The sequence below is a fragment of the Oreochromis niloticus genome, linkage group LG22 (genome assembly GCF_001858045.2).
Source record: "Oreochromis niloticus isolate F11D_XX linkage group LG22, O_niloticus_UMD_NMBU, whole genome shotgun sequence".
In the NCBI taxonomy this organism is placed as follows: Eukaryota; Metazoa; Chordata; class Actinopteri; order Cichliformes; family Cichlidae; genus Oreochromis; species Oreochromis niloticus.
In genome coordinates, this window is record NC_031985.2 from 18,494,333 (window position 1) to 18,511,232 (window position 16,900).

The 16,900-nt window shown below is 40.4% G+C and overlaps 1 protein-coding gene across 15 annotated transcripts in view; it reads left to right on the forward strand.

The window, feature by feature from the left end:
• Nucleotides 1–16,900, forward strand: part of ptk2aa (protein tyrosine kinase 2aa) — a 64,103-nt gene that overhangs the window by 37,920 nt on the left and 9,283 nt on the right. For 5 of the 15 annotated variants that reach the window (XM_005478438.4, XM_013270663.3, XM_013270667.3 and 2 more), the window contains 16 exons: nt 231–261; nt 1,648–1,712; nt 5,347–5,364; nt 8,352–8,408; nt 9,378–9,398; nt 10,844–10,941; nt 11,061–11,145; nt 11,238–11,338; nt 11,495–11,610; nt 12,116–12,216; nt 12,550–12,639; nt 12,782–12,986; nt 13,355–13,457; nt 13,602–13,664; nt 15,186–15,293; nt 16,492–16,596. In XM_005478438.4, coding sequence (XP_005478495.1) covers nt 231–261; nt 1,648–1,712; nt 5,347–5,364; nt 8,352–8,408; nt 9,378–9,398; nt 10,844–10,941; nt 11,061–11,145; nt 11,238–11,338; nt 11,495–11,610; nt 12,116–12,216; nt 12,550–12,639; nt 12,782–12,986; nt 13,355–13,457; nt 13,602–13,664; nt 15,186–15,293; nt 16,492–16,596 — 1,367 coding nt within the window. Of the gene's footprint in view, nt 1–230; nt 262–1,377; nt 1,441–1,647; nt 1,713–5,346; nt 5,365–7,340; nt 8,261–8,351; nt 8,409–9,377; nt 9,399–10,843; nt 10,942–11,060; nt 11,146–11,237; nt 11,339–11,494; nt 11,611–12,115; nt 12,217–12,549; nt 12,640–12,781; nt 12,987–13,354; nt 13,458–13,601; nt 13,665–15,185; nt 15,294–16,491; nt 16,597–16,900 lie in introns of those variants that run through there. The other 10 variants (XM_005478439.4, XM_025902212.1, XM_003444195.5 and 7 more) reach the window with 8 other exon arrangements.

Genomic DNA, 16,900 nt, shown 5'->3' on the forward strand with positions numbered 1-16,900 from the left:
TTTTTTGTTTGTTTTAAAATTGATGGTATAAAAAAATTTTTCTGTGCAAAAAATGTATTTTCTAGGGTTTGTAGGGATAAATAGAAGAAATACTTGTCCTTACAGTGCTGGATGTATTTCAACAATTTCTGTTCTCACGACATTTGGTGTTCTTTGTGCTGTACATACAGCCATGTGTTATGTGAGTGAGGACACATTATTCATTGGAAATTCATGTTTTTGTCCTCTAGAGGGAGAGAGAGCGCTGCCTTCCATCCCAAAGTAAGTACAGACCTCATCCTTGGTATAGTTCTATATAAAAGGAAAGAGTTGCCATGTTCCAAGATCAGTAACTGTATTTTCCTTTTTTTCTGTCAAACCTACCATGTGTGGTTTGGAGGCCTGATGACAGAGTTTTACTGAAAATAAAAGACCCATAGCACTAAATAATGTACATGTAGAGACTTGTAACTCGATATCAGAATAAACCACAATACTATATTTACATCTAATTAATTTCCAGGGAGTTGTGGTTTTGAGAATTGAGTATTATGTAAGTAAACACAGACAAGAGCATTTCTATTATAAAGTCTTTCAGCAATGCTTTGTCAAAGTTTTGCTCAGTTAAAATTCAGAAGAAAGTGACTCCTGATTATAAAGTTCAGAGGAGGAATACAGACTTTTATGCCCGGTTTTGGTTTGGGCTGCATTTTTTGTTTTGCAGTTTTATTTTCCGAAAAGCTTCCTGGAAAGAACCTTGTAATTTACATTTTCACTGCAAATGGAGATTTTGAATTAATTCAAATTAAATGCGTGAAAGCTTCCGTACGCTTTGAAATGACAACAGTGAACCATTGTTTTTTGGGGCTTTGTTGTTGCTTTTTTTTTTAATGCGCTTCCTTTTTTCCATTTAATCTAAAATTATATAACTAATGGCAAGTTGTGGAGAATTATAGGGAATATGGGGTCCTTTAAAAAGTTTGTGAACAGAAAAAAACTGAACAAAAACCCTCAGATGTATTTTTCCCCCCCCAATAAATGAGCCATTTGGGTTTTTTAATGCACAACTTTCCTAATGCCCACAGCGTTTTATTTGTTTATCTGTAGCTGTTGCAGTCGGGTACATTAGCATGATCATGTTTATCCATCAGCTGTTTAAATTCAGCCTTCAGCAGTTTTTTGTTTTGGTCATTTCAGCTCAAATCTGTCCCGCTCTCTCTTTTATCTTTCTCCCACTCTGTGGCTCTGGTCAAATAAGGATATAAGTTTAGGAGCCAAATATTTTCCACTTAGGGTTTTTAAACACTCTCGAAGTCTCCTCCTCTTTCTTTCATTCGCTCACTCCCTTTGCTCACCCACCCTCTCTTTTCCCTTCTGTCTGTTGCTGTCTGTGATATAAAAAGATAGTAGTAGAGCTCAGCTGATATAGGAAAAAGAAACCACGGCAAAAGGAGAGAGACAGTAAGGATTAGTTTACCTTTGAAGAGCTGCATGTGTGCAATGCATGTGGAGAACAGCTTCCACCGTTTCTCCTTTTCCTGTTTTTTTACCTTTAACTTTAAAAATCGCTGATATTGATGTTATGGAGGCATAAATGTAGTTAGTGTATTTTTGTGTGTGTGTAACTGTGTAACTGTTGTCTGATTTGCTGTGGCTCCTTTTCTCTAGACTTTCTAACAGTGAAAAAAAGTTAGAAGCAGTCCGGAGTGGAGTAAGAGCGATCTCAGTCTCAGGTAAGATACAAAATCAAGCACACTCACTCACAAAGAGGCAGGTTTAAGAGGAAGATGAGCAAGAGTCTGCTCATCTTCATCGAAGCTTCCTCGGCTCCAGCTGTCTTCCTGTTGTTTCATAATTCAGCTTTTTGTTTTTGTTCCCCTCTTACTCGTTTTTTTCCCCATCATAATCTCATTGTTTTCTCCTCTGTTGGGACAGCCTCTCCCTCTCTCTCCGTCATCCACTTTGTTCCTGCTTTCTTTTGTTTACATCTTTTCCCCTCATCTTTCTGCACTCTCACATCCATTCACTCTTGTTTTCTCTCTCACACTCTCATCCTCTCCCCCGCCCTATTGGCTGAAGATCTAGTGACATCGACGCCTCCTAAGCCAACCAAGGCGCGGCGTTTCCTCCTCCCCTTTGTCTTCTGTTCAGATTCGCCGCCCAACGGTATCCTCGGCTCTCATTGGACAGTTAGCAGAGGAGCATATCCACAAAATTGTGATGTGGCAGAGTGAAATTCCTGATTTGATGACCGCGCTTACTGAATAACTTCACATAAGGACACACGGACAGTCTTTACAAAACCCACAGTACTGAGGAATGTTAATTAAAATGTTACAGTAATAATATGTGGGTTGTTTAAGTGATTTATGGTACTCATTTAGTCCAGGACGGGTCCAAATATTGACTCGCTCTTGGTTCTTTCTTGTGGGGAGAGTTTTTCTACATTTTAGATCTAAAGTAAAAAGTGATTTTATGGCTAAAACAGTTTCTGCTCCATCACAATCTGTTCCCTTCTGCTAAACTGTCTTTGACTTCGTTGCCTTGTTGCTTTGACTCATCCAGTCTTACACAAACACACGCACACACACTTTAACCACAATAACAGGTTATGCGATGCTTCATAACCACACCAATGCTCACTAAAAATAAAAGACTGTAATACAAATTAAAAAACGATTGGATAAATATCTCTGCCTGAGGTTTGTGTATGTTTTTAATGCATTAGGAATTTATTTCGTAGCCATTAGTAACCAGTCTTTACCCCTTACAAGTCTAAAGAAGATGGATCTATTCTGTTCATTTCCATCATGTTTTTTTCCCTATTGTATTGTTGTGAGTAGCAGTAGCATGTGATGACACACAGAGTGAATTGTTATTTCAGGACTCCAGTAAGCACATCTTGCTGGTGAGGTCACAACTGTGTTGTTTTTCATGAATGTTGCGGCCCAGAAGATTTATCATCTGATATGGACAAATCACAGATGTACACTCACCGACCACTTTGTTAGGTACAGCGGGTTAGTTCCAGACTGGGCCCAAGTTTGCCTTCAGGCCTTTAGAGCTGCTTTAATTCTTCGCGGCATAGATTCAGCAAGGTGCTGGACACATTCCTCTGAGTTCATATTAACATGATCATGTCAAACAGTTGCTGCAGATTTGGAAGCTGCGCATCCATGAGGGGAACCGCCCATTCTGCCACACTCCAAACCACAAAGGTGCTCTATTTGCTTGAGATTTGGTGACTGTGGAGGACATTTGTGTACAAAGAACTCACAAACTTGTTCAAGAAACAAGTTTGAGATGATTTGAGCTCTGTGACATGATGGTTTATCCTGCTGGAAGCAGCCATCAGAGAATGGTTATACTGTGGTCATAAGGGAACAGACATGGTCAGCAACAATATTTAGTTAAGCTGTGGTGTTTGGTACTAAAGGGACCACAGCGTGCCATACAGTGCTATACAAGACAAAATGAATCCATGCCTTCATGTTGTTTACACCAAATTTTGACCCAACCGTCTTAATGTCAGCAGAAATTGAGACTCAGCAGAAAAGGTGAGAGTTTCCTGTCTTATGTTGGCCAATGCTGGTGAAGTTGTGTGAACTGTAGTGTCAGTTTCCTGTTCTTAGCTGACAGGAGTGGCAACTGGTACGTTCTCATGCTGCTTCAACGTTTGACATGTTGTGCATTCAGAGATGCTCTTCTGCATACCTTGGTTGTAACCAGTGATTGTTTGAGTGACTGTTGCCTTCTTATCAGCTTGAAGTAGACTAACCATTCTCCTCTGATCTCTGGTATCCACCAGGGATTCTCAGTCAGTGAACCGTCACTCACAGGATTATTTCTATGTTCAGATCATTCTCTGAAAAACCCAGAGTTAGTTGTTTAGGGAAATCCCAGTAGATCTGCAGTTAGTGAAATACAACAACCATGACACGTCTCTTAAATCACCTTTGTTCCACATTCATGAGAGATGTTGCCCTGTTCTTGGAAACACTGTCATCTCATCTTTAAACCAGCACAGCACCCTCCCACATGGTTGTTTCCAGTACTCTTAGCACTGTCTGCAGCAGATGTAGCAGAGTAGCATATAGCAGAACGGTGTCAACAAGTCAAGCTGCTAACTGTTTGTTCAATGCTAGAAAGTTACTAAACACTCATCCTTCATTTTCCTTTAATGCTAATGCTTTTAGCAACATGGGGAAAGTCCAAAAATGTGACAAACCCCTCAGCCAGACATTTACCAAAAAGACAAATCAGCACTTCGGTTACTTGTGCTCACTATTTGTGACAAGTAGTCATTAATAATGAGCTAAAATAAATAAAAGAATAATGAAGAACAGACAGATACATGCAGAGATTTCCCATTTTATTAGAGACATGGCTTTATCCATATCTTAACATGCTTTCACTTCACTTTCACAAGTGACTTGTGGCAGATCAGTGTTATCAGGTGCTATACCAGAAGGACTCATGGATTTTATTGGATGTTACACATCTACCAGAATCCCATCCGTCTATTCTGTGTACGTGTCAGTTGCGTGATATCCTGGATGGGTCATAACGCTGACCTCATGTCTCCAAGTGTCGCGTTGGCAGCTGTCATCAGTAACTAAAAAGACAGCAGCTGCTTCATAGCCGAAACCTTTAAAAATCATCCAAACTTTTCCAAATGTGATAAACAGGCCTGATAAATGCAACGCTTGGAATTTCAAGCTCAGCATGTTTCAGTAAAACTCGCAACAACAGCTTGTAAAGTTTTACTTTCTTATATGCATTCAAAACTCTTCCAAGGAAAAAATATGAAAAAAGCAAAAAATAATAAAGCGAAAAGTTGTTACTGGAGGCGTTCTCTTGTTCTAAGAATTGAGTGAGAGAATGAGGTATGTGAGAAACCTTGATCAGTTGTAACTGCCTGCTCACTGTATCCGTTCTTCCAGTGAAACTCGCATATTAAACACAGCTGCATCCCCTGTCTGCTCACTGTAATTAACTCCCCAGCTCACATGCTTACAGCTTGACACACAGAACATACTTTATTGACACCACATTGGACTTATTGTCACTGTTTTCTACACTTGTGTATTTTAACTGTACTTAAACCTGCACAGCATTAATTGAAGGAGATGTTAACGTTGCATTTTTTCCCCCCTTATTAGATATTTAACTAACTGCCCGCTGATTGTTTGGCTTTGCAGATCCTGCAACATCACCCGTGTTGTTTCATGGCATGTCATGCTCTAACCTCTCTTCTCTCTCTCTCTCCTCTCTGCTCTGCCTCCTGCTTCTCTCTCTCTCTCGCTGCTGTTTGTCGTCCTCCTTCTCTGCTGTCCTGTTTCCTGCATGCTCTCCTGGACCCTGCAGAAGATCTTAGCGGGGATGGTAAAGTTATACTGTTGTTTATAATCTTTTGTTCTTATGTTCCTTCTTCCTAGTCCTCCTCCACCAAAACACTGCGCTCTCCTGGGAAAGGGGAGTGCACGTTGTGGTGGTGTGAGAGAGAAAGTGTGTGAGTGTGGTATATGTGCTTTGTTGTGTAACGTAATTATAATACAAAATGATTGGATACATGGATAAATAACCTGTAAGCAAGAGTAGCATGCGGTTTTATTATTGCATGTTTAAGTTGAGTGTTTGTGTGATTATCTCTTTATGATTGTCTTCAAAGCCGAATGTCTGCTTTCATCCAGAAGGGACACCAAAAACAGAATTTGTGTATTCAGTGGTGTTTTCTCTTTACGGGAACTTCTGCAGCTGCTTCTCTCTGTCGTTCTTCTCTCACACACACACACACACACACACACACACACACACACACACACACACACACACACACACACACACACACACACACACACAACTGGCTACACATATGCAAAATCGTGCACACGTGTACTCTTGTGTGTTCGTGCACACACTTGCACACTCACGGAGAGGAGTAGGGAGAGGTTTGCTGGATTCAAGAGCGGGTGCATTCCTGGCTATAATGGGCCAGCTAGATCGCACACATACACACAAATTCCCTCTCTACCGAAAGCTGAAATGCAGAGTTCGGCCAGTCAAGCTTAGAAAGGGTTGTTTCTGTAGAACACATCCCAAACCACACTGGGTTTAATATGCAGAGTGATACAGAGTGACCTCTTAGTAAAAACTAAAACCATTTCTTTCATAGACTGAGAGCATTTATCCAAGCTACACAAAATACTCAAAAAGCTAGAGTGTAGCTTATATCCCCAGCTGGAATTTATTGGATTTTTGTGCATGTAAAAACGTGAAGGAAAAAAAGTAAAATGCAAAATGAACAGGTATTCTGTTAGTACATTTTTTAAAACCATGACAAATGAAAGCCAGCTTTTGCCCAACAGTTTATCTAATGAATAGAACTATTCCAGTTCAAATCAAGATGCTTTTAATAAGCCTCTAAATGTTGTTTTTTTCCCCTCTTGTGAAATATAAGTAATGCGTAGCAATGGTAAATAAATGGATGCCTGTTTAATTAAGTTTTTTTTAGCATCTTGCAAAAATAGGGAAATGTGTTCTATAATAGCAGTAACAATGACATTTGTACTACAGTCACACAAGGGAAAACAGTGGTTGAAAACCGCGGCATGCCCCAAATTATTGCAATTGTGTCCAATGAGCAAGCAATCTCATTGCCTTTGAAATGGGTGCTTCAAAGATGCGGATCAAGTCTGCAGCCACTTGTAGTCGGCTGCTGTTTTCCAAGAGATTTTGGTGCATTTGCTATCAGTTTGAGATTGAATGTGGTCAAGCTGGTAGGTTATTAGTAGCAATATGGTGATTAACTGTGATAAACTGGTGAAAGTTAAAAATCTGTTGGTGTTGACACACACACACGGAAATTTATTCAGATTTAATTATTATTAATTCACACTTACATTCCATAGTATTAATGTAGACTGTGAATGTGCTACTTACATTCACAGTCCAGCAAGAACCTCAAGATTCAAGGTTGAAACAGAAATTTCTCCACAAAGAGTGTTCTAGTTGTTGCAGGAGAGCAATTTAACTGTGAAGTGACACAAGCGCTCAGCAAGCTTGTTTTTATACAGGATTAGAGCCAGTAGAGGCCCCTATTGCAAAGACAAGGGACATATTCCACATATTGCACACATACTGACTCAGATTGATTGCAGTATGCTAGCAATCTGTGTTTATAAATTAGACAGGAATCATTTGGAAACCTTCTCCAATCTGTCGTGGACTTTTTAAGTTCTTGGACAGAGTCAGGATAGGTGTTTTTTCCCCCTAGTTTCTGTGTTTTATGAAAGCTAACAGCTAACCACACAAATATCAGAGTTTTTATCAATCACATTATGCGACTCTGAGCAAATATACACATTTTCCACGATATCCAAATATAACTTTGCTCACTAATAGAACAAAATAAGTGCAGTTTATGTTGTCAACCATCCGGTGTATTGTTTGGCCCGCCTTATTTAAAATGACTATGCAGCTAGCTCGTAGTTCCTCTACAAGTCTGGCTTCAGAGACTTTTCTTGAGAAAAGCAGCCACAGGCTTTAGAAAAGGATTTTTGATTAAATTTAGGAACACATTTCCCACAGACCCTGATAAATCCCGAGCAGAGCTGCGAGGGGAGCAGGACAGCAGATGTTTGACTCTTGTTTCCAACAGCTGAGTCTGCACACTGATTTTATTTTAAACGCCGCCATCTGGTTAGGATCGACTCGGTCCATGTTTCCCCGTCCTTTTTTTTCTCCTTCTTCCTCCTGGCTCTCTTCTCTCTCTGGCTATCTGTCTGATTCTGCACAGATTTCACCCTAACTACTACCATCTGCTCCCGTGACAGCTAGACCCAATATTTCTCCTTCCTCTTCTGTGCATTTCTCCCTCAGTGCTTCTTCCTCTTCACTGAGTTTTCAACTAGTCTCCTTAATTTTTGCCTTTCATTTTCTGTTTGTCCCTGCTTTGTGTCTTCATCTCATCTCTTTTACTTTTCTTTACCTCCTCCTCCTCCTCCTCCTCCTTCTCCTCCACCGCCACCACAGTAAGTCCCTCCCTGCAAACCAGCTGCTCTCACACAGACAGATATTCACAACACATGCTCAGCTGACGCTATCCGCCAAGTGTTTTTGTGTGTGTGTGTGTGTGTGTGTGTGTGAGAGAAAGGCAGAGCAAGAGGCTACGTGGGTGTTTCTCTGCTCGGGAGTTGTTCAAACTCTGAGTTAGCTTCATGCTTTAAGTTTAGAGTGGGTTTCTTTTCGGGTGTTTGTGTGTCATGGACCCTTCTTAACGGTAAACCAGTTTTTGTGTCATCATTTGTACCAAGTGTGTTTTAATCTCTTGCTATTTTTTTCCCATTGTGCGTATGTGTGTCATGTTACAGAAACTGATGACTATGCAGAGATAGTTGATGAAGAGGACACCTACACCATGCCCTCAAGTAAGTCACTTATTCAGTTTTCTCTCTTTCTAAACTCATTTGTACTTAAGGACTCTTAAGAACTCAGCTTCTGTTGCACTGGCACACGGCGGCTATAAATTTCTCGTACTCAAACAAACGTTAATTTCATTCTGCTCCCTAATAAGCGAGGTTGTGGTGTGAATCACTTCCAAGAAACACACTCGCACGACGAACCCGAGGAGTTGCATTAAACCACGTTTGGTTAGGCAGCAGCTATCAAATTCTGGCCGGTTTTCCTTCATCCTGTCTAAACAGCAGAGACGCTAGAGGCCGCAGCTTGTGCCGTGTACGTGTGGTCATGGAGACGCATCACATCTGTCGGATTCATTCATGCGTTTGTCAAAAGCCTGAATGTGCTGGTTTGTTTGGCTGTAGTTCTGTAAGTAGTCGTGGCTTTAGCTCCATTATTTTTAATGTGGATGTTTTGGCCAGTTCAGAGTACTTATGTGTTTGATTGTGCGGCCAACTTTGAAAATGGACTGTTCTCCTTTCCCCCCACAGTCTTTTTCTATCTGTCTCTGTCTTGGCTCTTTCTTTCTTTGTCCCCCCTTTTTTTTTTTTTTGCTTTGCTTTTTTGGTCTCCTGTCTGAGACTTCCTCTAATCAGACTCACTGCAGACATATTTTCCTATCCTGTACCTGACTTTGTATGTGTGTCCATGTCATACTGGCTGCTGAATGTATAAAATAAATCTGTAAAACGGTAACAGCTGCAGAGCAAGCTAAGATCTTTGAATTATTCTGTGGCAGTATCGACAATTATCAGATAATGAGCAAAGTCGGCCAGTTATTGTTGTCTGTGCACGTTTGTGTTTGTGTGTTTGTGTTTTCTGAGCTAGTTTCAATCATAAAGCTGCTGCCTGGCTCTCCCCCCGTCTCTTCATCTCCATCTCTCTCTCTCTCTCTCTCTCTCTTTCTCTTCCTCTTTCCCCCCCCATCGCCAACACAGTGAGCTATGGAGTAGTTGAAGGTAAAACTCCCTCTCTGTCTTTCATTCTCTCTCGTTATTTTTCTTTTCCAGGTTTTCCTACATCGTAGTGTTTTTGACTATGACCTCCAGTAAGCACATTGAAAAGCCAGTAATGAATAAGCATTAGCTGTTTATTTGATCTTTAACACCTGGAAAAGAAAAAAAGACTTAAATTGTTGTTGAGTTTTGTTTTGGCTTTTTCTTTTCTTTTTTTACTCAGTGGTATTTTTTATCTTGTAGATCGCAGCTCGTAAAGGTGAACGGTGTCGGAACTGAGCGAGAGCCAATCCATAAACAAATCATTATGCTTCAGTACATATAACACTTTGTACTGAAGTACACTAATAAGTCGATCAGAACTTGGGAACATGAAGTAAAGACAGACCTCAGGAACAACCTAACAGCATTTGTGTTGTGTTTTGGCTTGGCTCTCCTTGCACCATCCTGCTATTATCGTGTCTTTACTCCTTTTTTTTTATTTGTTTCTTTTTAAATCGTGTTTTATGGTTATGGTTCTTTCACATCTCTGTGGGTTCTTTATGTTTGAAGAAATTATTAATTTCCTGAAAGTGAATATCAGTGTCATTTTAATTACAGTAAATCTTTCATAATGGAATGTGTGTTTGGTTACTGCTGAACTGGTTTTGTTTGGGTTGGTCGAATCCAAACAACGGAGCTCTGTTTACCCCGACAGACAATTAAACTTGTACAGAATAAGTTCCCGATGGTGAACGACCCCAATAAACCTTTTGAACTTGAGCTTCCTGCGGTTAGTTGGCAACTGACATTAATACACCTCCGCAGAAATGCTTCCTGACCTTTTCAGCAAGGCGGGAATATTGATAAAGCTTTAATGTCAAAAAAAACAAGCAGTTTCTCTCCAATCCTTCTGGATACAGTTAGGGTTAGATGCAGGCACTGACTTCATCAAGCAGAGTTTAGTTTCAGTCCATATGAAAGGTGCTCAGAGATCTCCAGACTTTTTCCCAAATTGAAAGTCTTTTTCACAACTACAAGTGCATTATACCGGGACACTCGTGTGCATGTTTATGTTGTATGTTGTTGGTGTGTTTGCAAATCTGTGTTGCAGCGTGCATGTTTTACCATTGATTTAGTTAGAGGGGAAGAGACTTGATCCAGCTCCTACCGTTTTGGGGTTTGTTGTAAAGTGGAACTAGTGCCAATGGATGGGGTTTGCCTAAAAGGGCAGCGCTTGACTGCCAGAATGATAGAAATAATTTAAAGCTGACTTAGAAGCATACTGTGGAAACTTTTCCACAATAAACTATCCAAATATATATATTTTTCTTGCTTAAGCCTCATCCATGGTGTTGAAATAAATGCCAAATGTGACAGGTTCTTGCTGTTTATCATGCGCTGAAAATGCCCTGACTTCCTCTCCTCTCCTATTCTTTTCCCTTTCCTGTTCTCACTCTCCCTCTCAGCGCGGGACTATGAGATCCAGAGGGACAGGATAGAGTTGGGCCGCTGCATTGGAGAGGGTCAGTTTGGCGATGTACACCAAGGAGTCTACAACTGTCCAGTATGTAAAAACACACAAACATGCGCACCTCTCTGTTAATGCGTGTGGGCCTAAAGGCTTGCACAGTCTGTGTTATTTCAGCGAGCTTTACTCCTGTCTTGTGTGCTGTTTGTTTGCAGGACAAAGCATCTCTAGCTGTCGCCATTAAGACCTGTAAGAACTGTACCTCTGACAGCGTCAGAGAAAAGTTCCTGCAAGAAGCACGTAAGATGCAATTTTGTGTGTTTGTCAGTGTGTCTCACATCACATTAGCATTAAATGCATGCTGATGCTACTACTCTCTTTTTTCCTTGCAGTGACAATGCGTCAGTTTGACCATCCTCACATTGTTAAGCTGATCGGCGTGATCACAGAGAACCCGGTGTGGATCATCATGGAGCTCTGTACTCTTGGAGAGGTAGCCCTCATACTGTGTGTGTGGGATAGTCTTGGTATTCGAGTTCTCTTGAGATGGCAAGAGCCATAAAAAGCTCAGTCTTGGTATGTCAGCGTGGTTCATCTTTTAACAGTGCCTCTGTCATTTCCGCCCTTTGTTTTCTCTCTCTGTCTACAGTTGCGCTCGTTCCTTCAGGTGAGGAAGTACAGTCTTGACTTGGCCACGCTCATCCTGTATGCCTACCAGCTCAGTACAGCTCTAGCCTACCTGGAGAGCAAACGCTTTGTACACAGGTAAACACACACACATGTGCTTCTGTAGCCTGATTGAGGTGGGGGGAGTGGAGGGCTCAGACTATTAGTGCCAACACCACAGATTACACTGAAATTGAATTAAAATGGCATTTTCAACTACACGAACACCTGCAGGACTTTCACTTTCTTATATAATCTCAAAACATATAAAAGTGCAAAATTATATTTCCTTTAATGACAACATGGTCTGAAGATCTTCCCACATTCACCCTGCCTTGTTACAATTACCAGTTTACTGAACAGTGAGATTTCAGAGACTCATGAATCATCATTTTGCATCACAAATGACAGTTGGGATGTTACACAATCGGATGCACATATGTCACAAATGAAGCATTGCATTGTGAGTCTGTGAGTGTGTGTGTGTGTAAGGATGATATATTATGTTTTGTAAATATAATGTTACAGTTCAGACTACACACGGATCACAGCAGTAGCTTTTAGATTTTCTTTTTTTCCCTGCTTTTTTTTAAAAAAAAAAAAGGGATATAGCAGCTCGGAACGTGTTGGTCTCTGCGGTGGACTGTGTGATGCTTGGAGACTTTGGTCTATCACGATACATGGAGGACAGCTCTTACTACAAAGGTAATGAAACAACAAAGCATTCAGTCGGATTTTAAGTATTCTTAGAGCTTCGGTGTAATTTCCACATTAACAGGTGTGTAAAAAGGCTCCTGTGATTTCTATAAAATGGGGGGGGGGGAAAGTGCAATGCTGACCTGAAACCAGCCAGTAGTCTTAGTTTAAATAACATTTAGCTGCCAGTGCGTTACCACCATCTACTGGTGACATCACGTTATATCAGCTGTTCTCTGTGTTACTAAGTCATTGTTAAAACACTGTTGAAACACTAACTGGTGATAAATTTCTCTATTCTCTGTTTTAGTGCTTATCTCTGTGTCTGTGTTTGTGTCTCAGCTTCTAAAGGTAAACTTCCCATTAAGTGGATGGCTCCTGAATCTATCAATTTTAGGAGATTCACGTCTGCAAGTGATGTCTGGATGTTTGGTGAGTTTTTTTTAATGTTTATGCTGTGATCCTGCTGCTTAATCAGCCCCGTCTCTTTCAGATGTGTCTGCTTTGACCACACTGTGTGATGATGTGATTCATCACTGTAGGTGACTTTTGCGTGTCTGTGTCTCCCCCATAGGTGTATGCATGTGGGAGATCTTGATGTACGGCATCAAGCCCTTCCAGGGGGTGAAAAACAATGACGTGATTGGCAGGATAGAAAACGGGGAGCGCCTGGCGATGCCTCCCCAGTGTCCGCCCACCCTCTACAGTCTGATGACCAAATGTTGGTCATATGACCCCAGCAAGCGACCGCGATTCACTGAACTCAAAACACAACTCAGGTAAAAATAAGAAATAGTATTATAGTAATAGTAATTAAAAAAAAATGTTTACATACTTATTCAGTTAATGAGGTAGTTTAAAGATAGTTTTTAATAATTTGCTTTAGGTGTAAAACTTTGATGTTGTTGCCATAAAAGAGACGGCCTCTGTCTCAATCTGACCCCATGGAGTAATTTTTCCTTGAGTCTTTCTTCTTCTTCCTTTCATTAAGTTTAATTAGTACTAAAAAGATGACATTGTTGGTTGTGATTTCTCTATAAATCTTTGACTTTCAGTCCTTTGGTCAAAATGAAATAGTGCACTAAACCAAAAGAGTGCATGACTGCTCGATTCAATTTTGTCTCTGCCAATGTTTTAATTTCTGAAGCACGATACTGGAGGAAGAGAAGCTCCAGCAAGAGGAGAGACTCCGAATGGAAATGAGGAGACAAGTCACAGTTTCGTGGGACCCAGATGAAGCACCACCTAAAGTGAGAATCAATGACTGTTTGTGCTCGATCTGCCTTTTTTAAATTATTCGTTTCCCATCCTCCCACGTCCTTGTTATTTCTTGTATGTCTGTGCAAGTCTTTGTTGTGGCTGATTAACGCAAATGGTTTTCTCTGTGTTTTTAGCCTAGCAGACCAGGTTACCCCAGTGAAGGCTTCGTCAGCAACTCCCCGCACAACCACTTCCCGGTAAACAGCACACAGAAACACACAGATCTTAATCAGCGAGGAACCTGTGCGTTCCTGTTCTGCCTTATTCAGATTCAGCTGTGCTGTGAAGCACTACAGAGATAGATAGCGAGTTAGATGCTGTAAGAAACTAATGTGGACAATGACAGTCCATTAATATGTAAACCACTCCTTGTTAATGACTCACATCTATGCAGTCTGATATACTCTGCCGTTATCTTAAACTGTGGTGAGCATAATTTCATTGCACCTGACGAAGGTCACCTTGACCGACGTCACATTTTACATCATCTTTGAAAAGATGGTTGAAAAAATTGCTTTCTCCAAGCATCTGAACACAGCTGTACATGCTGTGTAAGCAGTTACACAATTCTGTTGTTTTAAAACTGTCGTCCCCAATTTGTGTTAGATATTTACAAAAAGCAAAACAAAAAAGAAAAGTTGCTGCCAAGACAAATCTGTGGTCACGACTGAGCAAAAAATGAGAAAGGAAAACAATTCAGTCACCAGTTTTAAAAACAAACCTGTAAATTATATTCTGTAACACTAAAACAAAACAAAAAAATCTGTAGGGTTGTACAAATCAGCTCTAAGCGTGAATGCTGTCATCACAATAAGGCCAACCCAATAAAGTCTGTGTTAAGTCTGGAGTAGCTCTGACTGTCAGGCGCACACTGAGCGCGTGCTGCATGTGTCTGAGTCAAAGAGAGAAATGCAAGGACAGAAAGAGTTTGAGTGCAGTTATTCTTCTCCTCATAAACCAGGCAGACAGCAGGCATTTCCTGTAGTGCTAAAAGCCGCTTACTCGTGGACAAACACACACGGGCGCGCGCACACAAACACACACTAACAAATCAAAGCCACTCTTCAGCTCCTGGCAGCAAGCTTTTCTTTGGTCCTTATAAGGAGTGCGTAATTCAAACTGCCATTTAAGCCTAACTTGATAACATCGGACTTTAGATTAGCATCTGTATATTTCTGCATGCATTGCACACTAGACTGAAGTTTAAAGTGCATTTGAAGGGATTTTAAAACTTTCTGAATCCATGTGCATGTCCATCATGCTTTGATTATCAGTGAAATAGTTACTGGCTTTGGTAGTAGTTTTTCATAAGTATTCATTGATTTCCTAGTATTACTTTTATGTCGGTAGATTTCTGTTTGTTTTGCCTTCATCTGACTGGTTTAGAGTGTCTTTAAAAGCAGACTTTTTGTGGAAACGTAGACGTGGAAAGTTGAATGATAATCAAAGTTTTTTCTTCTGTTATTTTATTATCTGTGAATCCTTCATCTTTTATGTCTTTGAGTCCCCATTTTCTCATTATTTCTTTCTATTGACGTCATTCTCAGCCCTCTTTCCTACCACCACTGCTTTAGAGATAAAACTCTTAAATCTTCTAGTAACATAGAGTCAGATGTTGCAAAAGAGGAAGAACTTTACACTGCATGTTTGTTCATAAATATTTTTGATTGTTTTCTTTGTCTGTTTTTCTTTTCCGCTTTCAATCTGTCCTCCTCCAGCAATCAGCCCATGGTGGTGGAGGAGGAGTTGGAGGCAGCTATCCTCCTACTGATTCCTGGAATCCGCACAGACCTGAACATACTGCACCGTGGAGCCCGAATATGGAGGTGTGCACCCATAAATGCATTTGACACAGAACTTTCACCAGTCAAACATGACTTTGTGTAACATCTCAGCCACTCACTGAACCCACTGTTGTAACTGTTTGTTGAATTTCTGCCTCATATCAAACACAGAAAACACATAGTGGTTAAAGCAAATTAAAGCAATACAAGTTACAGCAGTTATGACCTGCATATGTGTTTTATTTGGTTGCCAGGAGAAGCTAAAATAAAATCTCAGGATTTGTACTTTTCATTTTAGGCAACCTGAGCAGGTTACAGCACAGTAGTGCGGGGCATGCACTTGAATTTTTCTGCAGTTTCTTTTCCAAGCAGACCAAACAAAGTGCTTCGTTCCGAGGAATCATGTAACGGCATTTAAGAAATGTTGACCTTCAGTCTTGCAAGCATTTTTATCAAACTATGAACAGTCATGTATGGGGGAAATAAGAGGTTTTGACAGGACTCTTGATGTAAACTGTTAAAGTTCATGACAGTACAATTAGAAAAAAAGGATTGTTTTGAAGGATTTCCAGGAAAAAGCCTTTTCCCTTTAAAAAGCAGTATGACTTGCATCTGAACAGTCCATACTTATGGAACAATGTCCTTTAGACAGGCTAACGTAGATGTTATGTTTGGGCCATAATTCATCAGAACTTTTTTTTTTTTTTTGCAGTTACAGGATCTGGGCAACTTGCAGCCAAACACGAACTCCTCTGTAAAACCAAGTATTCTGTGAGGCTATCTGTCCGACAAAATAACGTCATTAAACTGGACGATAATCCCAAGCACAACAGCAAATCTTTGTAAGAAAGGCCGAAAAACAAAAGTTGCAATGTCCAGACTTTGAAATTTGAAATGCTGTGGTGGGTCCTTAAGAGAGCTGTGAATAAACGAATTCCCGTAAAGCCCAATGAACTGAGGAAAGTCGTACAGAAAATGCTTATTACAAGTTATTGCGGCTAAAGCAGGTTCTACAAGCTACTGAATAATGGGGTGTGCTTAGTTTTTCCACAGGACTGTTAAGAGTCCTGTGGAAACGTTTCTTTCACAGGACTGGTCAGATTAAGGCCATTACTTTTGCACAGTTTGATTAATTATAATCATTAAATCACGATAAGCAAGATTTATTCCTTCACTGCTGCGTCTTGATAACAAGGTGCACCTAAGGACCATGTTTTTCTCTCTCTCTCTCTTTCTATAGGACGTTGGGTGTGTAGGTCAGGCTCTGATGGAGGAAAGGCTGATGATGCAGCAGCAACAGATGGAGGATGACCAGCGGTGGTTGGAGCAGGAGGAGATCTTCATGGTAGTTAAATTATACAGACTCATAGTGGCTGCATTTAAATATTCCCTGCTATTTTAGCTTTCTACATTGGCGCTAGTGTTTTTTTTTTTTCTTTGTCACATCCATAGTGAAGTTTATGAATCCAAAGCACAATAAACTGGGGCAAGCAGGGCTTCAGTTGCACCTTAAGTCACCTAACCAAACCAGCATTATTTGCCTCTTTTCAGTATTAACACATGTGTCTTATTTATACTTTAAAAAGCAAACAAAAGACACAAATAAATTCTATTCCATTTTATTTATATAGCACCAAAATCACAACAAC